This window comes from Tamandua tetradactyla, chromosome 4 (genome assembly GCF_023851605.1).
Source record: "Tamandua tetradactyla isolate mTamTet1 chromosome 4, mTamTet1.pri, whole genome shotgun sequence".
Taxonomy (NCBI): Eukaryota; Metazoa; Chordata; class Mammalia; order Pilosa; family Myrmecophagidae; genus Tamandua; species Tamandua tetradactyla.
The window spans coordinates 195,664,121-195,692,071 of NC_135330.1; the positions used below are offsets into that span (position 1 = coordinate 195,664,121).

General features: G+C 39.5%; 1 protein-coding gene and 1 long non-coding RNA gene across 6 annotated transcripts in view; one reads left to right on the forward strand and one right to left on the reverse strand.

The window, feature by feature from the left end:
- LOC143681711 (uncharacterized) overlaps positions 1-18,810 on the reverse strand; it is a 133,166-nt gene extending 114,356 nt beyond the window's left edge. The window contains exon 1 of the long non-coding RNA XR_013174797.1: positions 18,595-18,810. This is a non-coding gene — a long non-coding RNA (uncharacterized LOC143681711). The remainder of the gene's footprint in view (positions 1-18,594) is intronic.
- The window catches only part of USPL1 (ubiquitin specific peptidase like 1), a 48,361-nt gene continuing 30,223 nt past the window's right edge, over positions 9,814-27,951 (forward strand). Inside the window, exons 1-3 of one of the 5 annotated variants that reach the window (XM_077158965.1) lie at positions 9,814-9,962; positions 22,899-23,064; positions 23,598-23,726. In XM_077158965.1, coding sequence (XP_077015080.1) covers positions 22,966-23,064; positions 23,598-23,726 — 228 coding nt within the window. In that variant the 5' untranslated portion in view covers positions 9,814-9,962; positions 22,899-22,965. Of the gene's footprint in view, positions 9,963-19,063; positions 19,294-22,898; positions 23,065-23,597; positions 23,727-27,951 lie in introns of those variants that run through there. The other 4 variants (XM_077158961.1, XM_077158962.1, XM_077158964.1 and 1 more) reach the window with 4 other exon arrangements.

Sequence of the window (27,951 nt, forward strand, 5' to 3'; positions counted from 1 at the left end):
ACCTTTGGAGATGAAGAGGGACCATGCCTCCCGGGGAGCTTCATGAAACAAGAGGCCAGGAGAAGAAGCTAGCAGATGACACCGTGTTTGCCATGTGCCCTTCCGGATGAGAGAGGAACCCTGATTATGTTCACCATGTGCCCTTCCAGATGAGAGAGAAACTCTTACCGTGTTCACCATGTGCCTTTCCAGATGCGAGAGAAACTCTGACTGTATTTGCCATGTGCCTTCTCACTTGAGAGAAACCCTGAACTTCATCGGCCTTCTTGAACCAAGGTATCTTTCCTTGGATGCCTGTGATTGGACATTTCTATAGATTTGTAATTGGAGCATTTTCTCGGCCTTAGAAATGTAAACTAGCAACTTATTAAATTCCCCTTTTTAAAAGCCGTTCCATTTCTGGTATACTGCATTCCAACAGCTAGCTAACAAGAACTTACAATCACACTGTAAAAGCCATATCATTATACTGATATCTTCAAGAATCAAGGCTACTAGAAAATAGCGCAACAGTTTCAGGTACTTCCCTTCAGCCACTCCAATACAGCATAAACTAAAGAGGGATATCTATATAATGCATAAGAATAACCTCCAGGACTTTCTCTCGACTCAGTCTGAAATCTCTTAGCCGCTGAAACTTTATTTTGTCTCATTTCTCTCTTCCCCCTTTTAGTCAAGAAGGCTTTCTCAATCCCATGATGCCAGGTCCTGGTTCATCCCAGGAGTCCTATCCCACACTGTTAGGGAGATTTACACCCTAGGAGTCATGTCCCATGTAGGAGGGAGGGCAATGAGTTCATCTGCTGAGGTGGCTTAGATAAAGAGGCCACATCTGAACAAAAGAGGTTCTCAGGGAGTGACTCTTATGCATAATTATAAGGAGGCTTATAATTGTAATTACACATAATTACAATAGGCTTATAATCCCTATCCTTTGCAGGAATAAGTTTCATAGGGGCGAACCCCAAGATCAAGGTCTCAGACTATTGATTTGATTGTCCTCATGGCTTGCGAGAACATCAGGAATTCCCCAGATGGGGAAGTTGAATATTTCCCCCTTTCTCCCCAGTCCCCCAAGGGAACTCGGCAAATATTTTTTTATTTTTTGCCCAAATTACTCTGAGATATATTGGGGCATCACACAAACCTGTACAAACCAACAGAATCTCAAGCCCTACTCAAAATTCCATGTAATTATGGTGTTCAAATAAACTGACCACACAAGTTAAATAATCCACTACCCAAAATATAAATTTTGCAAGAAATAAATATCCCTTCCTTTGGTCTCACATAGAAGTTGAAGTTTTAAAATATGGACCTTTACTATATCATCCTTTACTATAGGGGATCTTTTCAAATGTCTTTCCACCTTTTCACAGAAAGGGAATGCTTAAGTAAGTGATTTGTTCAAATGTCAAAACTAGTGAGACTCGAGTCTAGAACCTGTAGTAAAGTTGTGACTAGAGTCTCTGGATGAGCTACTAGCCCGTAAATGGTGATGGAATAAGCAACGCACAGACCAAGCCTTGTTCTCATCAACTTCTCAACAGCCACTATCCAGCTTATACACGTATGCTTAGATATTCCCTAGCAAGCACTATGCCTCCGGTAAGTTTTTTCTGAAGATACAAAAGGGATCATTAACATACATTGGTGCATTATGTGCATGTTTTTGGAATGGAAATGTTGGGATTAATTCTGATCCAACTATAATTTCTTTGGTGCTTCTCTAGGATCAATGAAAAGTACATGCAAGGTGACTGGAATAACATAAATAGTCCAAACAAGTACCAGGCTTGATGTGAACTGCATTCAATAATATCAATTGTGTGTTATAGGGTAAAGCATGCAGGTCAGAGGACCTAAGTTTTAATACCAGCTTTGCTCCTCCGTAATTGTAGGACCTGGAATGACTTCTTCTACACTTTCCTGGTCTCTATCTTCACATTTGCAAAACAATGGCTTAAAAGAGATGATCTGAACACTCCCTAAGGTCTAAAATCGGATAATTCTATGAAATAACTACAAGTGTCCAGTAAGATTTTTCAAATCTAATTGTTTACAGTATATTACCAGTGTCTCAACAGAAAACATTAAATGGATCTTTTATGATCATATGCGTGGACGACAAACTTTTTCCATAAAGAGTTAGGTAGTAATGTTTTAGGCTTTGTGGGCCACATGAGGTCTCTTTTACTTCTATTTTTTCTTTACAACCTTTTAAAAATGTAAAAACAAAACAAAATCATTCTTAGCCTGCGGCACATAAAAACAGGCTTCAGTCCACATTTGACCCACAGGCCCTGTTTTGCTGAGACCTCATCTATAGGGTTAGGAAGCCTCTTTTCCCTTAGGTATCTTTTCTTCAGAATTCAAAGCCCAGGGAAACTATCTCAAATTATTTTCATAGCTAGGTGAAGCATATTTTACACCAGTCCAGGCAGGCTTCCAATGTCCTTAGAGCTAGCTGTCCCTTCCTCGGAATTATACTCTAATAGTCCAGAAGGGAGCAGCTTTTTCCATTTTCCCTTCAGTTACTGTCCATTAGGAAGGGGTGTGCACATGCAAATGACTTACGCCTGGCAATGGCATACTCTCAGAAGCAGCAGTACTCCATGTTATTTCCAGGCCCACACTGACAGACACATACCCCAAGGACATGCTGCTTTCACATCTCACAAAATGATTTAAATGTAGAGATTTAAATTATTAGGGTACGTCTTATAAATACTGGCTACTGTGGCTCTGATAATGGCAGAGCTAATCACACAGGAAGTAGAGCAATGGGCAGAGGTTCCAAGTTCTAAACCAGTGTCACAAAGCTAGCATCACTGTTGTTGATCTCTTCTTCTAAATCAGGCTGCTGCTGTTTTCTCACTAAATAGCGAGGGTTTATATAATGTGGCTAACACAGTACTGGGCATAAAACAGGTGCTCAATCATGTTAAGACCTTTTCCCCTTCTTTACTAATGTCTTCTCACAAAGTGAAGACAGAAAAATAACATGGATGATTTTTTTGTTGCTTAGGAAAATAATCTAAGCTTGCTTAAAGAGACTATGCTTAAAAATAAAGGAAGTACAGGTGAAAGAGCCAGGCCCTGGCATGCATGTGTGTTGGATGGATAGGGTGTCTCCTAGGGTAGGGTGAAGAGGACAGAGAAATGCAAGGAAAGAGATTATGGCCACTGTGGCAAAATAAAGAAAAAGGCGACACTTCTAATCTGTTCTACTTCCAACATGTCAGGTGCTGTAATGCAATTTGATAAGTTTGTGAGAAATGGTTTCTATAATCCACTTCTGAATTGTTCTCCTATTACATTTTTTTGTTTCGAAAATATAAAAAATAGTATTAAGTACCATGTGTAGGTAGGGAAAATGGGTCCAAACTTTAATTTGCCAGCTCTGTAGTTTACAGTTTATAGTACAGTAATTGCCTGTGTTTCTCTAAATGTCTCATATCTGAATGAAATAACAGGGCATAATGACCTGAATGCATTAAAAGGCATCTCTCTCTCTTTTTACCCTATAGGAATCCAACTTCATAAGCTGTAAACAAACTATGGTAATCTGCTTGATAACTTGCCAGGGCTGGCCTATGACAGGGGTGGACCACAAGGACCATGGCTGAAAGAGCCCTTTGCTAATTCACACCTCCCTCAATGGCCTGCCACAAAACCTAAAATTCTTCTATCTGTTCTATCAATGGCATTTATTTCCTCTGAAATGTAAATAATCTCTGGAAGAGAAATATATTAAGTGATCATCAGCCACTAACACCTTAGGTCTGAAAAGTTTAGACCGCAGTCTAAAAATAACTAATTCATTAGAATAGTTTCTTTCTTTTTCACTGTTCTATTGGAATTTTAATCATAGTCTTCTTTAATAATTGTGGTCTAGGTTATTCAAATTTCGCTTAAGATAATGTGACAAATAGCATGTATAAAAAACACTTTCTCATCTAATAAGGAAATCTGAGAAGGGTATATGGGGCAATGATGCAATTAGCATTTTTGAGTATCTGCTATGTATTAAGCACTCAATCCTAAAAACAATTCTGTATGGTATATTAATCCCATTTTACAGATGAGGAAATAGGTTCAGATAAACGAATGTCACAAAGATTGTTGATATGATTGAAACCCACATCTGGTTCTGTGGCTTGCCTGCTGAGCGTCTGCAGGTCAAACTGTTAGTGCTAAGCTTTAGTTTCATTTAGAAAAGAAGGATAATAATGGCATCTATTTTTGATAGCACTGTGTGAGCTTTAAGTACAGTAATCCACAGACATAACTGTGGTGGAGGCAGCAGAATATGGCGCAGTTTCTGAGAGGAGGCCTTAAGGGGCCCCCTGGAATAAGCCTGCCACCAGGTAAAGAGTCCTGAGGGGAGCTGGTGTGGCGAGGAGAGGCAGGCCTGGCTTACAGCAGCACCAAGACCACGGGCATGTCAGCAGAGCCAATTTAGGCCCTTCAACCCAAGCAGCTGCATGAGTAGGCCCAGGTGAGACCAGCAGAAGAACTTTCTGGCCTCCCATAGAATCATGAGAAATAAAATAAAATATTTTTTTAAGTTTGGGGGTGGTATACTGCACAGTCAATAGTTGGCTACTACAGTTAGACTAATAAATGTTAGTTTACAATCTCAAATTAAAAGTATAAGAATGAGAGGAAAAGAACACTTCATACTCCATAGTTCAATAGATTTTTTCCTCCAAAGATCTCCAAGTTTGAAGACATGATTTTTTGAATGCATAAAAATTTAAATAACCTTAGTAGCTATATGCACAGCCATAGCCAGCAGGTTTCATTTGTCGGCAGTAATCACTTCCACAAGCCCCGAGGAAAAACAAGTGCTTTTGCTTAAACCAGACAGGGAAAGTGTCCTAAAATGCCCATGGTTCACTTGGTTTTCCTGGTTTTAATGAAACACTTCAGCAGTCTCCTTTCTTTTCCCTCCTTCGTTTTTCTCTGTAGCATTTGTTAGGGAATTTTCTTAGTTTATCAGACTACATTTCAAGGCTTTCCTCCAATTGTTATATGTTTTCTCTCATTTTCCCCATATTTATTGATGACTTTCAAATCTATATGTACAGTACGGATTCCCTCTCCTGAGATCAAGACTCATCTCTACCAAGGATGTGGAGTGTCCTCCTGGAGGTCCTGCTGTCATTTCAGAATTAATTATTTGCTCCACTCTTCTCCTGCTCCTTCATGCTAATACCCTTTCTCTCCTTTTACACGACCTATCGAAGTCCTATTTAGGCACTGCTTTTTCTGGGAGATCCTTCCAGACTCATTGAGGCTGGGTTAGGTGTAAGCCTATCTTAAGGGTCCTAGGCTGGGTGGGGTGCAATTTTAGCACTTACCTTGGTACTAAATATAGATCATTGCAATTGTAGGGTGCATCTCACCATTCAGTCAACAAATATGTCAGATTCTGTGACAGGGTACCAAAAACTGGAGGCTTAAAAGAACAAAAACATATTGCCGCATAATTCTGGAGGCTAGAGGTCCGAAACCAAGGTGTTGGCAGGCCCGTGCTTCATCTGAAGACTACCCTAGAGAGGAATCTGTTCCCCATTCCTTTCCTGGCTTCTGGTGGTGGACTGCCAGTAATGTAGGGCTTTCTCTTCCTCAATCATTCCATGGCATTTTCCCCTCTTCTGGGCCCAAATTTCCTCTTTTCATAATGACACCAGTAACACTGGATGAAAGGCCCCCCTTTTCCAGTTTGACCTCATTTTACCTTGCCTACTTCAATCTGTAATGGCCCTACTCTCAAATATGGCTAAATTCTGAGATAATGGGGAGTAGGACTTTTAACATATCTTTTTGCAGGACATAATTCAATCCATGCCAGGTGGTGAAAGACACAACAAAGAAGAATAAATCAGGGTAAAGGGTTGCACCCACCTAGGGGAAGGGATGCTCTTTTCAAACTGCATAGATTTCACAGACTTAAAGATTTGACCCTAGTGGGAAAGCCCAGGAGGGCTCTGAGAAAAGGAGTGACCTGATGTGATTTATGCTTTAAATGATACACTGACTGCCAGATAGAGAATGATCTGTAGGGAGGCAAGGAAGGAAGCAGGAAGAACAGGAGAATATCGTTATAATCCAGTGGTCCTTGACTGAATTTTCCTTCCTAGATTTTGCTTCCCAGAGAATATCTGGTCAAGTCTGGAGACATTTTTGGTTATCAGAACTGGGGCTACAGGTCATTTGTATCATGCAAGTAGAGACAAGGATGGTGCTACAGACCCAAGAGAGAGGACAGCCTCCTACCTGGTCCAAAACATCAGTGGTGCTGATCAGGGTTGAGAAACCCATCTATAATCTGAAATAGAATGGTGGGTTGGATTAAGATGGTAGTCGTGGGAGCTAGAGAAGTGGTGAGATTCTGAATATATTTTGAAAGGAGAGCTGACTACATTAAATGTAAATGGAGGAAAAAGAGGCTCTCTGCCAGAGCAATCAGAAGAATGCAGTCTTCATACTGAGACGAAGTAGGAAGACTGCAGGAGTTGTAGGGAAGAAGTAGATGCTTTGTTTTCTTTGGGGGTGGACAGAAATGGTTAACCAGAATCAAGAATTCAGTTTTGGACATACTAAGTTTGAAATGCCTCCATGACATCTCTGGTAGTTTGAAGCTGTATGCACCCCAGATAACATGTTCTTTAGCTTAATCCATTTCTGTCGGTGTGAACCCGTTGTAAGCTGGATTTTTTGATGAGTTTACTTCAGTGAAGGTGTATCCCACCTCAAAGGATGGGTCTTACCCTATTACTGAAGTCCTTGATAAGAGAATGAAATTCAGAGAGAGAAAGCTGGGAAAGCAAGAAGGTGAAAGCAACAAAACCCAGAAGAGAAGAGAGAGAACAGCAGACACCACCATGTGCCTTGCCATGTGGCAGAGAGCCAAAGATTGCTGGTGGCCAGTATCCAGGAAGAAAGCATCATTTTGGTGATACCTTGATTTGAACATTTTCCTAGCCTCAAAATTGTAGCCTAATAAAATCCCATTGCTTAAGTCAACCCATTTCATGGTATTTTGCTTGGAATGGCCAAGGAAACTAAAACAACCTCCAAGTGAATATATCAGGTAGGCAGCTAAATCCATGAGTCTGAAGTTCAGGGCTAGAAATATAAGGATGGAATTTTGAGCATCTATGGCTATAGGACAGGATAAGATCACTTAGGCAGTCAAGGAAAACTGCAAAGAGCACTGAGGACTGAGCCCTAAGGCACTTAAGAGGAGGAGGCAAAAGACAGGAGAAGCCATGGAAGAGGAGGAGAACAGAGTAGGAGAGAATGATCAACTGTGTCAAATGCTGAGAGGTCAAGTCCAAAGGGGATTCAGAACTGACTACCAGATAATGCAACATGGAAGCCAGTGCTGATGTACAAATGAGCAGTTTGGGTGGAGAGGAGAAATGAAAGCCTGACTGGTATGGATTCCAAAGGAGAGCAGAGACAGCAACTATATACAATGATAGACACTTGAGGTCTTATGCTATAAAGTGGAGTATAGTAACAGGATTATCTGGAAGACTGCCCCTTCCAACTTATTTTATACACAGAAAAGCTGAAAGAATAGCATGACAACTATCCTTGTATCTATTGTCTAGAGTCAACATTTGTTAACACTGTATTATATGTGTTTTACCTATACATGCTTATGTGTATACATATATCTATTTTTCTGAATTATCTGAAGATAACTTCACTCCTAAATATACTTCAAATATATCTCCTAATAATAAGATCACCCTTCTAAATAACCATATAGTCACCAACACACTCAGGAAAATTAAAAATATATCCCCAAATATTTTCTATGTTTGGGAATATTGAAATTTCTCTAAAATATATATTTTTTAATGCTGTACGGTGGAGGGCACATTTCATTCTTTTTCTATGTGAGTATCTCCTTATTGTGGCACCATTTGCTGAATTTTTATTTTGGTTTTTCATTTGGCTCCCACATGGCAGGCAAGAATTCTACCACTGAACTTCTCTTGCCCTCCCCCACCCCCCGAAATGTATTTTATGGTAGTAGTTTAAAACCCAAAATCTACTCAAGGTCCATGTGTTGTATTTGGTCATCAGGTTTCTTTGTTCTCTTTTAATGACAATGACTTTTTAAAAAGACCAGTCTTACAGAACATTCTACCTTTTGCATTTGACTGATTCCTTGTCATGCCATTGAACTTGTTCTTCTACCTTAGAAGCGGAATTTCTGAGGTTAGTGAGTGTATTTATTATTCCCAGCACAAGATCTTAAAATGAACATTTTTTAACTTTCCTATACCTCCTGTCCTTTCATTTTCAGAAAATCCTCAATCTTTTCAAAGTTTATTCCTTTCACCCACCACTTCTTATTAGCTCTGAAGACTCAAGTGAGCAACTTCTAAGGTTTACATATTCTACATTCAGAAAAAAAAATGTACTACCACCTCTCATTGACCGTAAGACTTCATAGGTGATCACACCTTAAAACCAAGTGTGATTCTATTGATTAATCATGACAAATTACATTTCAAAAGTTAAGATGAATTTCCCGAAATTTCCTTTCTGATGAGCAAAATAGTGCCTCCTAATACTTGAGGGTGAAAGCTGTCATCAATATGCCTACATGACTGGACACTATGACAGGCAGATGAGTTAACAGGGTTTGGAACATACTTTCTTCTCCCTTTGTAAATACCTTAATGATGAACTGGTTATACTAGCATCTGAGCTTCTTCAACTTTTCATTCATGTATCTAGTTCTTTAAGCAACTTAAAAGCAAACTGATTCAACAATGTGTGTGGCTAGAACCCAAAAGAATATTTAGGCATTGCCAATTTATCTTCAAACATTTCCTGCCATAATCTTGAAATTATTCTCTTTCCCATAGTGTTGAAAAGCATTAAAAATAAAGGACGAATGAATTTTATACTCTTTAATTCACTGAACATTTCAAGTTCCTTCTTAACATTGTTGTTTTACAAAACCTAAAATTACTTAGCACACTACATGCAATATAAATTATATTCATAACCATTTTAGTTCCCTTACTTGGACTCCTTTAATCTTTTGGCATTAAAATGTTAAGCTCCTGTTTGCTTACTCAGAGTGATGTCTTCCATCTCTCTGGGCCTATGGACTAATTCTGTGAGGTAAATGATCACCTTAGCCATCGATTCCACCTCATTCTGATTACCACTGCAAAAACCTCCCTTGAAGAAATCAGAAGATGGGACTCAGACTTTACGAGGCACCTCCCAGGAGACCACAAGTAAATTATTAATACATTCTAAAATCAAAATTGTAGTTATTATCACCTAGTTAAGTCTGCCTGTAGATCCACTGAACTTTCCTGGACGATCTGGAAGATCATGCAAACCAGCAGTCCCTGACCACCCTGGTAAACCGCTGACTCAGGGACTGAGCTGGGCAGGAAGGAGGGGCCGGTAGTAGAGAATAATCCTCTGGACACATTCTCTCAACTTATTCTCCAGCTAGGAAACCATACATAATATCTCTACAAAAATAAAATTATTTCAGAAACCACCTTTAATATTTTAGTAATTTTAACAGGATATTATATCATCGAGTTGTTTCCTCCCCTAAGAAGCAAGGTGAGGTACAGGCTAAATACTTGTGGAAGCCAGCCTTCAAGACAGCACCAACCAACCCTGTCCTGGTCGTCACACCCTTGAAGGGGTCCCTCCCACGGGCTCCAGGGGTTGGTATGTGCAACCCACAGACCATGGCAAAGTGAAGGTATGTCACTTCTGAGGTGAGGTCATAAAAGGCACATAGTTTCTGCCCTATTCTCTGGGAGAAAGCCAGCTGCCATGCTGTGGGAACCCTAGGGCAGTCTGCAGATGACTGCAGCCCACAGGCGTCTCAACCACAACCTCATGAGACCCTCAAGCAACTCCTGGATGCTTGCCCAGTGAAACTGTGCAGAATGGTAAGTGTTTATTATTTTAAGCTGTTTGGGGGTTAGTAAAAGTTAACTAATATAATTTATACTGAAAAAAATCTACTTTTCAATAACCTTTCAATACCTTCCATGACCTTTCATTTAAATATTTAAGAAGTCCAAGAATATACCTATTGAGCACTGTGAGGATATGAAAGCTCCTTCATACTCCACATGAAACTTCCTGAGTGTAATATTCATAACTGACCTCTCTCACCCTCACCAATTCCCTCCTAGGGTAGGAGCAGGTAAGGGATCTGATGGCAAATTTGGGAGAAGAAAGTATGTACCCCGGCCACATCCTTCCTCCTTTCCATTTGGGACCTGGCTGACTGAGGAGGGCCATTTGTTCTGGTCTGGTATATATGGTGGATAAGCTCTACCCTTGTAGACAGAGAAGCTGAGGTTTAAATCTGCCTACTTCTGGAGTGCAGTATTAGGAAGCTCATTGTTGCTGCAAACCGAAACCACATTTCCAAACGACTTTTTTTGGTAATTAAACTAACACTTTAATCTTCATGTGTTTGACTACTGCATCATTTTATAACTGGATCCAAATTTAGACAGAGGAAAAGACATGGACATTACTTATTAACCCCCAAACAAAGAACCAAGCACTATGATGGGTATTTTGTGCTCTTGTAGAGGTTACAGTGTATTTGGGATGAAAAACAAAACAGCCAGAGGGCTACATAGTAACCTAAGAACTACCTAACGAATATAAACTATAAGAAGCACACGATTATGAACAAGCAGGTGAGAAACTGTGGACACTCCATCTTTGGTTAGCATTAGAATATCTGCAAGTACAAGGTAAAAATATAGGTGCCTGGGTCTGCAGAAGTAGGACCCACACAATTGCATTTTTCCCAGTATAATCCGACCTATACCAATTTAGGAACCAGTGGTATACATGGTAAATTCCATGACTTTGGAAAATAGAAGACTGCTGTGAGCTAGCAGTGACAGCCCACAGAATTTGAAGTGAACTGTAATGGACAAGCAAGAGGAAAAGGGGAAAGCAATAATTGCTGCAAGCTTATGAACTGCAAGACACTGTTCTACATACTACCTCACTGAAGATCATTTCATTTTATATATGGAACTGAGGCTCAGAGAGGTTAAATAGTTTGCCTGAAATGCCACAGAAGTGGTATCAATAGATGTTTTCATTTTATAGGTAAAATTGAGCAGTAGCAGAATTGGGATTAATAAATGGCAAATTTGAAATCAGGTCTGTGAATCTAAAGCCTATATATTTTTTCCCTCCTTTTTTCCCTAAAGTAGAAGGAGGTCTGTGTTGCTTAGGAAAACACACAGACGGAAGAAAGCACAAATAAACTTTCAAAAGATCAGATTGGACCCATCAAAAAAGCAATCTACACTCTTAAATTGTGATGTCAGTGAACAGTACATTAAAGACAAATCACATGCTTAAAAAGCACTTTAAAAAAATGTCTATTTTCAATATTCAGTGGTTTTGACTTAACTGATTAGTTTACTAAACAACTCTTAACTCCAATAAGCCATCAGTCAAATCCAACTGTTAGAGTGAACTCATAACAACTAGCTGGAAATTACCAACATAGTAAAAGCCGCCAAACTGATTTTAGGGTTAGTCTCAAATTTAGAAGTGCAATGTTTAAGGCCAAACTAATTTTATTTATAACTGAGATTTTTAAAGATGGCTTTATGATAATGCTTTATAAGAATCCTTTGTGGTCAGTATTGCCATTTTAAGGCTTTAAAAAAATGAAGCTGAACATTCATTCACCTCTATTCTCTACAGGGACTTCTGCTCTTTTTTTTTTATTTTCAAAACCAAAGTCAAAATCCACTGTGTGCTCTTCCCACAATTAATCATTTTTTCCTCTGTTGCTCCTACAGAACATTGCATGTAAATCTTACTTAGCATTTTATGTCATTGTTGTGCCTTGTATGGAAGCTGTTCACAAATATTTCTACTTGCTTTAGGGATAAAGCCTATGCCTTATTCACCTTTGCATTCCCTAGAATTTAGCACATTGCCTTGCACAGTCAATAAAACTTGATGAAGAATGTTTAAAATTTTCCTCAATAAGATGAACATATCAAATATGAACTAATAGATATGAGAACATGAGGGAAATATGCTGTTGAAAACATTTCCCTTCAGAGTGGATCTGGTCAGCCATGTCAACTGGAAATTGGGAACCATCAAGGTCATTCATTCATTTACTCAACAAGTATGTGCTATGTACCAGGCACTGCATCTACAATGGCAAATGAAATAGCTGTACTGCATGCCCTCACAGAGCTCACAGCCTAGAAGGTGGACAGACATTAAATAATAAAAATAAAATTAAAAAAATGACTATGTAATTAAAAGCTGAGAAGACTGCTATGAGGAAAACAAACAGCAGCAAGTGGTAGTAGAAAACTAGAGGGGGGTAACAGAGAGTGGTGAGCTCCATCAATAGGGTGGATAACTTGACCCATGACATTTAAGTTGAGGCTTGAAGGATGAGAAGAGCAAATTAGGTAAAGAGAAGGGGAACAGCATTGTCAGCAGAGAGGCCTGAAAAAGACGTCAGGTGTTCCAATGCCAGCTTTAGGAAAACGGTTACCACAGCACATAGCCTGACCTTCGGTATTTCCATTCTTTGTCACTGTTTCTAGCACCACTTTTCCCTTGATGATATGCATGAGAGTTTAAAATTTCCTGGCTATATTAAGTGATAGCATCAACTCTGGGAACATAAGACTATTCATTTCCAAATAATCCTAAATTCCTTCCAGTCTGATGACTCATAAATTCACCTTTAAGTGACAACCATGCCCCAATTAGGAAAGTGTTTCTCTATGTCAGCTTAATTTTTTCTTTGGTGCCCTCCTGATTGCTAATCAACAGGTTGTGTGATTATTTCAAAAATTTCTTATGGAATCTTGTTTTGCCATCAGAAAAATATCCTGGTACTTTCTGAACTCTAGGTTGCTCTAGAATCTAGGCAGACCAAAGTACCTAAACCAATGCCTAACCACTGGGCACACTCAGATCTATCACTAGAGCTCCATATGAACTGGGAGTGTATGTGCTATATTGGGAAAAGTCCAGGAATAGAAATCAGAGCATTTAGGTTTCAGTACCAAGACTGCCACTGTTATGCAAATCTGCGTAACAGTTTACTTCTTTTTTACTTAGTTTTCTCATTGGTAAAGTGAGCAAACAGAGAAGTTGCATTTTAGGCACATTCAACTATATGTGCCTGGTAAAAATTTTAAAAGAAAAAAATCAATTGAAAAAGCACTTGGTGGGCATATACCCTAGGGTGAGCTGAGATGGAATGCACAGATCTGTTGCTCCATCCATCCGTCTCAGTCTTCATATGCCTCTGCTGAAAATCTTGCTCTGCTATAGGATTTTAGTGTTTGAAGATTTATATATTTATTTAGAACAAGATTCACCTGCTTCATGGGGGGGGGCAAATGAAGAAACACCCAGGTGATGTGATTTGTCTCAAAATACTCAATTTAGAATCAAGCAGTATGCTGACTCCAGTACACCACCATATTATACTGGTGTAAGGAACACATAAATTAAAGTAGATGGCATCTTAGAAATACATGGTTTTTTGTTTTTGTTTTTTTGCATGGGCAGGCACCAGGAAATGAACCCAGGTCTCTGGCATGGCAGGCAAGAATTCTGCCTGCTAAGTCACCGTGGTTTGCTCTTTTTTCTTTTCTTTTACATGCATGGGCAGAAACCAGGAATGGAACCCAGGTCTCTGGAACCCATTGACAATTCTGCCATTGACCCACTGTTGTACTGCCTGAAATACATGGTTTTTAAAGTTATTAGTCACTGAAATTTTTTATCAATTATACCACTATTCCAATAGAGCTATGCCATTGTCTACAGCAGATAAATTCATGTATGCAGAACATGATTAATGTACAAATTACGCACAGCACAATGTTTTTCATAAAGATCTGAAAAAAAAAAGATCTCCCAAAAGGGAGGACTTACAAAAAATGATACATCCACGCAATGGAATATTATGCAACTGTAAAAAAATGAGGACACATAATGATGTAGAACTTCTAAGATAAATGAAAAAATACGGTACAGTATGTAATATGTATTATTTATGTAAAAAGAGAAGAAAAATAAAGTATATATAGCACTTATTTACTTATTTGCTTATACATGCGTGTATGTGTGTGTGTGTGTATATATATATATATATATATATATTTTTTTTTTTTTTTTGGAGCATAAACTATTACCACTGGCTGCTTCCTAGGAGGAACAGATGTGGAAGGCAAAGTTTTCACTACATATCCTTTAGTATCTTTTGAATCCTGAACCATGTGGACATATTACCTAATCCAAACCAAACAGAATTTATATAACTAAGAACACAGCTTGAGATGAAATGGGATAATGTCCTTAGTGAGAAACATTTTTTTAAAAGTTGGCAGTTAGTTTCAAGAGTAAATATTTGCAGGTAGAATTTTGGAACTATAAGGGACCTTCTCTAAGAAGTCCACCTATTCCAAACTTCTCACCTTAAAGATCTGTAAAGCGAGGCCTTGAAAATTTAGCAACATTTGTAAGATCACATAACAGAAGAGATGGAACTAGAAATCAGACATTTCAAAATCCACTCTAGGACTCACCTCTATTCATTTTATGTGGGCAAAACAGAGCCACGTAAATTCGAACTAATGAGTTGTCATGTGCAATCTAAGTTTCAGAGTCCGGGACATATAAATAAACTCAAAGTCTGAGACTAAATAACATCTTGTTTGGATCACTATATGACTACACTGACAAAAGGTCTGAACATATCTCTATCATTGCATGTACTGCAGTACAATAAATGTATTTTGTATCCTTTAACTCAACTGAGTTCACTGAGGACTAAGAAGTAAAATGTCTTAAGATATTTTAATTTGTTTAATATACAAATGCCCAAGTATACCACCAAAAATATTAACAGAGATCCAAAATCCCTTAACCAAAACCCAGGGTCTGGATGTGTTGTGTGGGGTTTTTTGGATGTGTTTTATAAATAGGAATTTTTTGGAGCTTAAAAATGATACAAGGGGCCCTCTACATGATGCCCGATGAATGCAGATGGCTGAAGGATACACTGACAGAGAAGTAGATTGGCGAACGATGGTGTATACTTATGAACGAAGGCTGTGCTGCTACAAAAAGGAACAATGTCATGAGGCACGCAATGATGGGAATGAACATGTGCGACATTTTGTGAGACAAAATAAGCCAGAAACAAAAGAACAACAATGGTATGGTCACCTTTAGAAGATGCTTATAAGAAAACAGGGGCCTAAATTGTAAGCTTTTAGAGCAGACACATTAAGTTCGGAGTGGTGATTATTTTTTCTGGATTTTGAGAGGCTGTTTTATATATATATAACCTGATACTTAGAGATAAGCCTGAAGCAGAACAGGTTGCGGTTAAAGTAATTCAGAACATAGGGGTAAGGAAGACCGTACCTATAGTTCAGAACCACACATAACCTTTAAGACCAATGGAAGTAAGATTTATTTGATCTGGAACTGAACTTTTCTGTAGTACAAAATCTAATTCAACCTATCTGTATAGCTCATTTGAACAACTGAAACAGAAGGAGCACAGAATAAGAAGGAATTCCTTTTAGATTATTGCAATGCCTGGATACATCCTAGAGTATATTAAGCAGATAATCAAAAAGTATTGGCAAAGTCCTCTGAGGAAGGGCAGAAAGAATATGGAGCTATTAAACCTTACCATCAAGGAGTCCCTTGATACTGTGCCAAACTTTAGGGATACCCAAATAAACAGGCCATGCCCTAGATCATGAGGCTTACTCTTGTGACACTTATGTAGGTAGCATAGAAGCTTAGACTACCTACAGGCATGCCTAAGAGTTACTTCTGGAGGACCTCTGTTGTTGCTCAGATGTGGCCTTGGTCTCTCTAAGCTCAACACTGCAAGTGAGATCACTGCCCACCCCCTACGTGGGACATGACATCCACAGGTGAAAGTCTCCCTGGTGACATGGGAGATGACTCCAAGGGATGAATCCAGACCTAGCATGGTGGGATCAACAATTACATCCTAACGAAAAGGGAAAAAAGGAGTGTAATTAATAAAGTATCAGTGGCAGAGAGAGTTCACATAGAGTCGAGAGGCTACTCCGGAGGTTGCTCTTATGCAAGCTTCACGTAGACCTTGCTAGCTATGGTAACCTACCAACCCCCAACCAGGACCATTCAACCCAATCCTAAAGAACACCTAGGGCAATAAATAAGATTCCACAAGGGTTCCAGGCACTTCAGTAAACTTTTCAGGAATCTACAATCTCCAGCTGGGTCCCTGGTCCAGACAAGTCCTGAAATGTAGCCCAGCCTCTTCAGAACATCAGTTCAATCTCCCTACCCCATATTAGTAACAGACCCTTCCAATATCAAAAATTTAGAATAGCCATAGCCCAAACAACCAAAAGAGAGATATGGAAAGATCAAAGGTGATGGTGGAACTATACATAGAAGATAGGACTTAACAAATGAATATGAATGCTGAATCATTAAACTGATATCTCTTTCAGCCTCCAGTATTTTGGAGTAGCTAGAAGTATAAACCTAAAATTGTGAAATCATAACCAATGTCAAGGTCTGAAGTATGTTCCACAACTAATTGTGGTACTGTGCTTTGAAATTTATAGCTTTTTTGTATATATGTTATTGTTCACAAAAAAGGAAGGAAAACAAAGTCAATTGTGATGATACAGTGTTTAAGCCTTCTAGCCTCCTACAGTCTGGAGCAGTTAGAAGGAAAACTCTGAGAGGATCATATGGCAGGCCATGAAAAACTCTGGGATCTGTCCTGTAACCACTTGTTGAAGAGTGCTTTGAAAACTATTGCTTTTTTTTATTTTCTTTTCTTTGTATACATGTTATACTATACAATAAAAAAGTTAAGAAAAAAAAAGATACACAAACCATTATATTATACCCCAAATCCCAAAAGCTGTACCCCATAAACAAGATGTTATTTCTTCAGCAAAACATAAGGGATAAATAAAGACCATAACTGCTCATCAGTTCAGGTTAAATTTTGCTATCAAATGAGTTTTGTTTCAATATTTCAAGAGCCTTCTGGATGCTGGAATTAGAAAGGATTACAGACTCTATTTACAAGGGTGCTGCTAGCAAGGGTGCTCTCTTTTTGATGAGACCCAAGCAAACAATCTTAGCAGACAGAAGACTTGCACTGTGGTGAAGGAATGCAACCTAGCAGAGGGCGCAAGAACCAACATCATGAGAAGAAAAAAAGATAGTCCTACTTGTACAAATAGTTTTTTCATTTCTTATAATTTAATAAAAGTTCCCTCTGATTAAATCATGTGAGCTTACAAATGCGAACAGGTAAATAAAATTTTTGTTCCACATTGCTGAGGAGGGAATTGAGACATTGGCTTTACTCTAGTGGAAGGTATCTGCACTTTTTTGGGAGGAGCATGCAGACATAAAAAGAGGCATTCTAAATATACATTGGTAAGGAAGAAGCAGAAATGTACACACTGTTCTGGACGTGGGACTATCCATCTATACGGAAAGTGAAAGGAGGGTTTTATGGCCCAGCTCTCTTGAACTGTTTCTGTATAAAGAATCCCTCCCTTTTTCCACCTTTTACCAGGGTGGAAGCAACACGCACTAAAAAATCCTTTCCCTTCTCTCCACAACCCACTCCCACCCCCCCCCCTTTGTTTCTGTTAATATTACATTTATTTTTCCCTGGCAAAAATTCAAAACTGCACTAAAAGGCAATAAATCAACTTTGCAGATAATATTCGATTTTTGATATAATTCACTTTGGTGGTGATGTTTTTTAATCTTAAAATCTTAGCTGCACTGCGACTGAGCAAATCGTTTTGTTCAATTCATAAGTAACTTTCAGCAAGTGTTTATTAAACAAAAACAGAAGATTTCGTTTTAAAAACGGAAATAGCAACGATGAGCAAGAAAAACCCTCATTCGGGTTACTATTTCAGGAAACGCTATTTTCTCATATTATCAACTTAATTCATAAAAATGAACCCTCCAAACCCTAACCAGGTAGAGCTTTTAACAAATATCTACTATATGAGATTATAATCTTGTACGATAAATTTTTTTAAAAAGGTAAACAAAATCTAGCCAACGTATACCTTCAGTCCAGAGAAAAACAAACTCCGTGGTTGCCATGGCTATTTGCATTCGGAAATGCCGAAATCCTTTTTACTTAAAAACCTCCTGGTACTTGGGGCTTGCTTCTTTCCTAGCACCGTGTCTGAACTAGCTGCGTTACTCCTGCATATAATCATCGTGATGGGGAAAACCCACAGTCCAAAACGCCAGCTCGGGCTACCCTACTGTGTAAAGACATGGCCAGACTCTGCAAACTGTTATCCCAGGAAGCAGAAGGCGGGCCCACGGGCAGCTCACGGGTCCCTCGGCGCACGGCCCTGCGCACACGGAGAGGGGACGAGCGCCAAGTGGACAGCAGGCCGAGCCACCGCCGCCAGCGCCGGGGCGGAGGCGCGACGACGGTGAGGGAAGGCAGTCCCTGCGCTTGGGCCACTCCCTTACCGTGAGAAGATCCGGGAGGGAGGAAGGAGGCCCCCCCACTCCTGGTGGAAAAGCCCCTGGCCCCGAGGATGGGGGTGAGGGAGGCGGGGCAGCTCCGTGTGTGGTGACCCTGCTTGTGCACACGCACTGTGGCGGCTCGGCGCGCGTCGCGCGGCGGGGAGGCGGGCAGACTGCGGGACGGACCCGCCGAGCCGCCCGTCCCCCCCCTCAACCCTCACTTCCCGCCCCCGGCCGCCGCCTTCCGACCCCGGCTAAGTCCTCAGCGTAATCCCTCCGCGGCGGGCCGCGCACTAGTTTAGTCACGCCCCACCCCCAGGCCGCTGGCGTCACCTCCGCCTCTCGAACGCTTTCCAGCAGCTTCCAGAAACCTCGCCTCCCCGAGCCCCGCCACTCACAGCTCGCCCGGGCCCCGCCCCTAATCGTCGCCGTGGTGGAAACTGCCTCTGCGGAGCCCGGCCGGAAGTGCCCTCGCCGTCGCCTTCCCCGCCGTGCTCGCGCCTTTCAGGCCCCGCGCCGAGCAGGAAGGGGGACTCCTTTGCCGCGGACACAAGCCGGAAGCTGCTTCGCCGACGGCCGGGCCGGTGGGGGAGGAGCCGCCCGAGGGGAACGTGGGTTGAACGTTGCGCTGGGTGGTGTGAGCCCGAGCTGGATCAGGAGTTCGGATCGAGCCGGTGCGGAGAAGGGGAGAGCCCGCGGCAGGTGAGGGGGAAGAGGGAGGGTTTCCTTCAGCTTGCGACGTGGGGAAAGGTCTCCAGAGCTGGGCGAGCCGCGGGGTGGTCCAGCCCGGGGGTGGTGGGCGAGGCCGGGAGGGCGAAGGGGCTGCGGCGGGGGCCGAGCTGGGTGGGGAGGGTCGATGAGGAAGGTGTTGAGAGAGCGTTTCCCATCCGTTCGGGCGCAGAGAGGTGAAAGCTGAAGAGAAATCAGAGTTTGTGTCCCTCTCCCGAGGAGGCTGGAGATGGGGAGGTGGGGTTTCGCGGCCGACCTCGCGGGGCCTGTGCGTCGCGGGGCCTGGACGGGCTGGTTCGGTGCCGGCCGCCGCTGCACGCTGCAAGCCTCGCCTTCGACGGTTCACGTGCTGACCGCACTTGATCTCGGGGACAAGCCCAAGAGGTACCAGGTCCGGTCCGAACGGCTTTTCTCTGGTTTCCCCATTTCGCACCCGGGGCTGTGAGTTTGCGAGCGCTTCGCGATTTCCTCGGCCAGTTTTATGTGTTCATTGCACCGTGACGGGTCCATACCCAGCTAGTAACTCACGTTCGGACCCTGGGAGACTCGTTGGCTCGTAGAAGTGTGAAAGCTGAGAGTTAGAAGGAAGACGAGAAAAGCTGGGTTGCTTTCACAGGGCAATGAGTGCTGGGACGTATTGTGCTTCTTGGACTTTTTTTATCATCAGTGTGGGGCAAATAGATTATTTTAAGCCCAGCAGTGACAGTTTCCGATTTGTTTTATAGGAGCATCACTTTGGCAGTGATGTAAGAGTGGGGAAAGAGTGATGAGGTTTGTACAGAATTGGTTAACTTGTACTACCCAAGGAAGAGGGAACTGAGAATAGAGAAGGACTCAAATTTTCAAATCCCTGGTTTGGAAGGATGGAGATGTCAAAATGTAGGTGAGAAGCAGAAAGAGGGGGCAGGTTATTTTTGAGGGGGAGCCATGAAGACCGGTATTTAGGGACTAAATGGTAAGAACCACCTCAGGGTTTGTATACTAGGACAAAGCAAATTTAATTTGGAAGAAGGACTAAGTAGTCTACCTCTGGTATTTTTTTTAATTGAATTTTCTTTTGGGCAGAAGACGGGTTCTGTATATTTCTGGGTTTCATAATATCAAACACTAACATGCTGGCTTTGCCATTGAAATGTTGGGTGATGGGATCAGGAGAGCAGATTTGAAGGCTTAGCTTTGGATATTCAACATCCCCTCCCCATGTTTTAATTTATTTTTATGATTAAGACAACTATCCAGAAAAGAACTTTCTAGATCCCGAAGGTAAATAGAAATTTTGATCAAAAATAACTTATTCAAAGTACTTCCCAATTTTTCTTTTGAGAACACTGCAGACTTATGAGTTGTGCTGCATATTTTTGGGATAGTGAAATATGGATAAAAGCACCACATAAATAGCTATAATTTATGCGTCAGGTGCCATGGTAGACATTTTGCACGAATTATCTCATTTAATTCTTAGAACAAATCAGTTTTACAATCAAGAAATTTCCTCACACGCAAATGCAAAGTCAACTGTAGAAGTTTGACTCTTTCCTAAGTAAAGTATAAGTAGAGTAAGTAAAAGGTAGTAAGTCAGTGTTGCCTGTGAGGCGCTTGAAAAGAAAAGGTCAATGTCCTACTTGTATAAACCCTTAGGGTAACCGTTCTCCCTGGGGCGATCCCCCCAAGCCCACCCCCACCCCTTGGAGACATGCCTAGTTGTCACTACTGGGGAATGGGTGCTACTGGAATCTGATAGCTGGAGGCCAGGGATGCACCTAAACATGCTCCCATGTACAGGAAAAACCGCAACAACCAAGCATTAGCTGGTCCAGAATGTCTGAGGTGCTGTGATTCAGAGACCCTGCTTTAGGGTTATTTCTTCAGGAACCAGATTCTCCAATACTAACTTTTTTAAAAAAGCATTTTTATTTCGAAATTATTCTTTGGCTTGAAAGGTGGGTGAAGTTTATACAACTGCAAACAGGTTAGCATAATTAGTTTTTGGAGTGAATCTGTGAGCAACCGATTCTCGCAAGATGGTTGTTGTTGAATCATGGATTCTTGGATTTGGTAAGGATCTTTAAAATTATCTGATACAGATGTTTCTAATTTAGTTTTGATTAGAGAGATTGCAGGCTTGCAGAAAAATCATTCAGAAACTAGAATTCCCATATACTCTGCTCATATACAGAGTTCTATTATTAACACTTTACATTAGTGTGGTACCTCTGTTACAATTGATGAGATGATATTATTATAATTATACTACTAATTATAATTGATAGTTTACATAAGGGTTCAGTGTGTCATAAAGTCCTATGGTTTTTTAATTTTATTTTTTGTTTGTGTTATTGGAGAAGTTGTAGGTTTTATGCAGAAGAGTAATGCATAAAATACAGTTTCATATTCCACTGTATTATTTATACCTTGCAGTAGTGTGGTACATTTGTTAACAATTCATGGAAGAATGTTTTTATAATTCTATTATTAACTGTATATACTTCATTGTTTACGATAGTGTTCATCGTGTTGTACAGTCCTGTGTTTTAGTTTTTTATTCTAATATATATGCAACTTAAAATTTCCCCTTTTAACCACATTTAAAATAAGTAATTCAGTTTTGTAAATTATATTCCCAGTGTTTTGCTTCCATTACCATTACCAAAACTTGACAGTCACCTAGGATAGAAACTACAATTTAAGCATTCCTCCCCAGTCCCTACCCCCACCGTCACCCCTGGTTTTCTAGTTTCTGACTCTATGAATTTGCCTCTTCTGATTATTTCCTATAAGTGAGATTATGCAGTTTGTCCTTTTGTGTCTGACTTATTTGACTCAACAGAATATCTTTGAGGTTAAGGTTTCACTATATTTAAAATCCATATCTAAACTACTCTTACTTATTCCTTACACTGACCTCCAGTCTCTTAGTTTTGACTTTGCTGAATGTGGCTTTACTCTATGGGCTGCACTAACAAGCTTATCATGTGTAGTTTGTACTATGACAGTGTTTGTATTTTTTTTCTGATACAAATCATTTACTTCAGTATAAAGTAGTATTTTGTGTACAGCTTTTAAAAAGCAGTGTTATTGTCAACTGGTAAAATAATTTTTGAAATACAGTATGAACGTATAGGATATGTGGTTCATTGTTTTTTTGTCCCTGTGGTTTTTTAATTTAGTTGATTCTTTTGGCCCTTTCAAGTACTGGTGCAATGAAGTTGGGGTTTTTTAAAGTACTTTGTTAATATAATGCTAGCATATTCATTTTCAAGTTGTGTACAGACTCTAAAATCAGAGCATTGTCAGACTTGGGTCAGTGTAGTTTGCTTTTAATAATAGCTACCTCTACTACAAGTTTTGTTTAATTAGCTTATAAATGAGTCTTCTATAAAAATTGGGCCTGTTGCCACTTTCTACTCACTCCCCTCAAATCTGTGAGATTTATAAATAAATTTAGATATTTTGTTTTCACTTAAGATCACAATTTTGAATATGTTTACCTTAGGGCATAGAGTGCTCGATGTACTTAATAATATAAATCAATGTAAGTAGAATTTTTATTTAATTGCCTATTGACTTTTTTTTTCCAGGGTTCATTGAAAAATCCTTAGTGATATTGACATGTTTCAAGTGACATAAATTAGCCAATGACTCGGAATGATGGATTCCCTGAAGATTGGAAATGGTTTGCCAGTGATTGGACAAGGGACTGATATAGGGATATCTTCACTCCCCATGGTGGGGTATTTGGGAAAAGTTAGTGAGCTCATTCTTTGCCTCAGCGCAAAGTTTTTTTTTCCCCTCTATCTTTTGAAACTTAAATTTGGCTTTTAATTTTCCATTAACATCTAAAAAATTGTATCTTCCACGGAAATCTTATAGCAATGGCGAAAGATTGTTTTAATATATTTACCTCTCTGTGTTTTATTCGTATGTGAAAGTAGACATAACACATTCATTATATAGATTACTATTTTTAAAAATGTAAATCATAGATTTTTCCTGGCTGTGTTATTTCATTGTCCCTTGCAAATACGATTGATATGGTTCTTAATACTTAAAATGTAGTGTCTAAGACTGCCCAAAAAACATCAATTTTTTATTTTTTGAGTAATAACTATAGTTAAAATCTCATATGCATTTCTTTTATTTGCCATGTTTATAATATCTTGCCAGGACATTGCTAGTGAAAATTATATATTTTTTGGCTAACTTTGCATTTAACTTTTTTTGTAATTTGATACAATGTAGGAATGTCTATATTTTAACTTGCTTTATTTCTCTTTTAGAATTATGATTCAACTAAAGTTACATCAGATGAATATTGCCCCTCCTGTAGAGAGAAGGGAAAGTTAAAAGCCTTAAAGACTTATCGAATAAGTTTTCAAGAATCTATCTTTTTGTGTGAGGATCTGCAGGTAAAGTATTCATCTTTACAAAGTACAGCCTTTTGCTTTTCCTTCAGTGGTGAAGTTTGTGCCCATGTTTTATTTGTTAGAATGTAGATTTTTAAATACATAGGTAATTTGAGTCTCTAAATCTATATAATAGGCAATTTTAAATAGTTTAAAACTAGTTTCCTGAGATGTTTGTTTATTACTATAAGATTTGACCTGACAGCTGAGTGGAGAAATATGTTTCAACTTTGTTTTTTTTTAAACCTTATGGGAGTCTTATGTTACCTGTTAACCTGTGGTGAATACTCTCCCATTTCTTTGGTTTGTTAACTTTCGGACTAGTTGGAAAAGTTATTAATCTCTAATGTATTTTGGAAATTGGTTTGTCCAAAAATATTGTGTGTGCTTGAAGCTAAGTGTTACGTACTTATGGCTTTAAATTTCTCTAAATATCTTTTAGAATTGATACAGTAATTTGTACCTATTGGTACAACTTTTATCAAAGACTCAATAAATTCTGTAAGTACATTTTATTATCCTTGACAGTTTCTAAAACTGTTTTATAGATGTTTAAGTCTCAAAGCTTTGCAAGATTGGTGTGCTCAACTTATGGCACAGATTCAGTGACACAGATTCAGAAGGTTTGGGGACATGCACTCTTCATAGAGTGCTGTAATTGGAGTGAAGTTTTCTGATTTCAGTTCTGTTTTATTCCAGCTAAACCAGCAGTTCATCAGAATTACTTAGATTGCTTTTTAAAAATTTCTAGGTCTAACCCTAGATTCTAATTTGGCCCATAATTCTGTAGTTTTGTAAGTTTTGAGGGTAAGTCCGATGAACAGCCAATATGGAAAATACTACGCTGAACCATACTGTTGAAGATAGGTGATTTTCTGGATATGACCCGAAGAAAAAAAAATATTTAAAAAATCCCAGGGATTCTGACAAATAGAAACAATTTCTTTCATTTATTCAGTCAATAGTTTTTTGCGCATCAGTATGTTGAACAGTGTTCCACATGCTGCAGTATTGACTAAAATGCCAAAACGTGTTGCCTTCAAGGAGGTTATGTTCTAGAGTGGGAAACCAACACAGTAAGTGAATAAAATATATTTGTGTATTTGTCAGATAATGAAAATGTTTTGGAGAAAAATAAAACGGGGATTGGAGTGGCAGGGGTGGGGGAGCTTGCAATTTTAAATAGAGTGGTCAGGGGAACACTTCACTGAGAAAGTGACATTTGAGCAGTGGCCTGAAAGAGATGAAGGGGAGCAAGTCATGTGGCAGCCTGGGGGAAGCTGGAAAGGAGCAGAGGCTACCTGTCAGGTTTGGGTTACTACAAGGAAGCCAGTGGCCAGTGTAGTGGATCTGGGAAAGGGATGGGCAGAATGGTAAGATGGGTCTGAAAAAGAATGGGAGCTGGACCAAGTAGGATCTGATAAGCTATTGTTAGGTCTCTTACTTTTCTTCTGGGTGAAATGAGGAATCGTGGCAGGGATGTTGGCAGAGGAGGGACACAGTCTGAATTAACGTATTAGAAGAATCCCGATGACTGCTGTGTTGAAGATATATGTAATGAGCAAGACTTGGAACAGAAAGGCTATTTAGAAAGCATTCACACAGTATTCCTGGGGGCGGGAGGATTATTGAAAGATTGGAATACAGAGAGTGGAGAGAGAAGCATCAAGGGTGATTCCAAGATTTTTGACTCAAGCAATTGGAAGAATGATGCTGCTAAGTAATGAGATGGAAAAGACATTGGGAAGAGGGAGATGGGAAGGAGAGCACATCAGTACTGGTCAAGTTTGAAGTGTCCTATCCAACATCGTGGGTGAAGGGAGTAAATAGTTTGTTATATGTGTCTGGCATTAGGTGGAGAGTTTATAACTGGAGATAGAAATTTGCAAGTCATTAGCATGTCAATGTTGAACTGGGATAAGACTGGGTGAGTTTACCTAGAAGTAAGGAAAAAGAGATCTAAGAGTTGAGCCCTGGAACACTCCAGCCTTAAGAGATTGGGGAGATGCTATGGAACCAGCACAGAGATCTGAAAAGAAGCAGACAGTGAAGAAAGAGAATGTCTGGCCCTAGAAGTCTCCTGAGGAGATACAGTGAAGGAAGGAGTGGTTTACTATCTAACGCCACTCAGAGCTCAAGGAAAGGAAGGATTCTACAGACCATTGACTTGAGCCTTGTGGCTTGAGGCCATTGAGACTTTAAAGAGAATAGATTTGGTAAAGTAGTCATGATAAAAGCCTGGTTGGAGTGGATTTAATAGAAAAAGAAAGAAATGAGAAGTACAGGCATGAAGGTGCCAGGGGGGCGTTTTCTCGTTTGTTTTTTTAAGTCAGGAAGGACAACATCAAGTTTTGTATGCTGGTTGTATCCAGTAGAGAGGGGAAAATGGTTGATCTAGGGGAAAGGGACCTAGGATTGCTTTTGAAGGGTATTCCTGGAGCAGGGGAGGGCGTCTGCTGAATGACAGGAGAGGTTGACTTTAGGAGCTTTGGGAGCTCATCTGTAATAATAGACTTTATACCAAGATTTTATGTCCCGCGTAGGGGGGAGGGCAGTGAGTTCACCTGCTGAATTGACTTAGAAAGAGAGGCCACATCTGAGCAACAAAAGAGGTTCTCTAGGGGTGGCTCCTAGGCATACGTAAAAGTAGGCCTAGCCTATCCTTGGCAGGAATAAGCTTCATAGGCCCAAATCTGAAGATCAAGGGCTCAACCTATTGATTTGGGTGTCTCCACTGCTGAGAGAATCAGGAATTCTCCAAATGGGGAATTTGAATATTTCCTCCTTTCTCTCCATTCCCTCAAAGGGAAGTGAAGAAAGTATTTGCAAATACTTCTTTATTCACTGCCCAAATTACTCTGGGGTATATCGGGGCATCGCAGTAACCTGGACAAACTAACAAAATATCACACCTTATTCAAAATTTCATGTATTTACGGTTTTCAACTAAACTGACCATACAACTTAAATTAGGAAATGTGCTACCCAAAATATAAATTTCGCACCAAATAAACATCCCTTCCTTTGGTCTCACACAGAAGTTGAAGTTTTAAAGTATGAACCATAATCATCCTTTACCCTGTATTCTGCTCTACCTTAGTTCTGTCCCCCTTTTTTTAACTTTTTAAACAGTTCCTGTATGGGGTACTGCTGACTTTCATAGCTTCAGAGCTCTAACTCTGAGTCTCAGGTGTCACATAAATTGCAGCATTTTTTTTAAGTGATAAGGAAAAAAATACACAACTAAGAAGTATAAATAGATACTTTGCAAATGTAAAAAAAAATTAAGTAAATATTTGCTGTTGATCTAATTAAAACAATTTTCTGATTAGCAGTAATTGCCTACTTAGTGGAGTAGATTAGCTTAATGTAGATACCACCAAACTATTCTTGTATGACACATGAGCTAAGGATGATTTTTACCTTTTTGAATGGTTAAAAAGTCAAAAGAATAATCTTCTGTGACATTTGAAAATGACCTGAAATTCAAATTTCAGTGTCCATAAATAAGGTTTTACTGGAACACAATCATTTATGTATTATCTGTGGCTGCTTGGTTGCATGGTAGAGTTGAGTAGTTGTAACAGAGACTGAATTGCTCACAAAAGCCTAAAATATTTATTATCTGGCCCTTTGAAGAAAAATGTTTGTTTGTCCTTGGTCTATGGGACCTCTGAATTAAGTTATTAATTTCCAGACAGTCTGTTATAAAATTTAGTGTTCACTGTGTACATTATTTCAGTCAATATAAATTATGAAGAACCACTTAGGAAAGCTGTTTAATCAGATATTTACATTAAAACATATTTTATGATTTGAAAATACTAATTCTTTAATTCTTTTTCAAAATTAATAACAAGTTGAAACTGGAAATATCTTTCCGAAATCTTGAGTGTTTTCAAACTGTAGGGCGTTTCAGCTTTTCCTCTTTTTTGAAGCATTCCTTTATTCAATCTTTTATTTTCATGAGATTTTTAATAGAAAGATTTTTTAAATCATTAGTACTAAGTTATCAAATAAAGTAGTCATTTTCTTCATTTGTAATATGAGTATAAATTATTTTTATAATTTGTCTTTAGCCGTATAACAGAGAATTACTTATCCAAGTTTAAGATAGCATGATATGTTTTCCTTATTCCTGTAAAACAGGAATAAAAACAGAAATTTCTTACTTAAGGTGTTCAAAAAATATTGAGAGAGACAACATTAGATTTTTTTTCCATGTTAG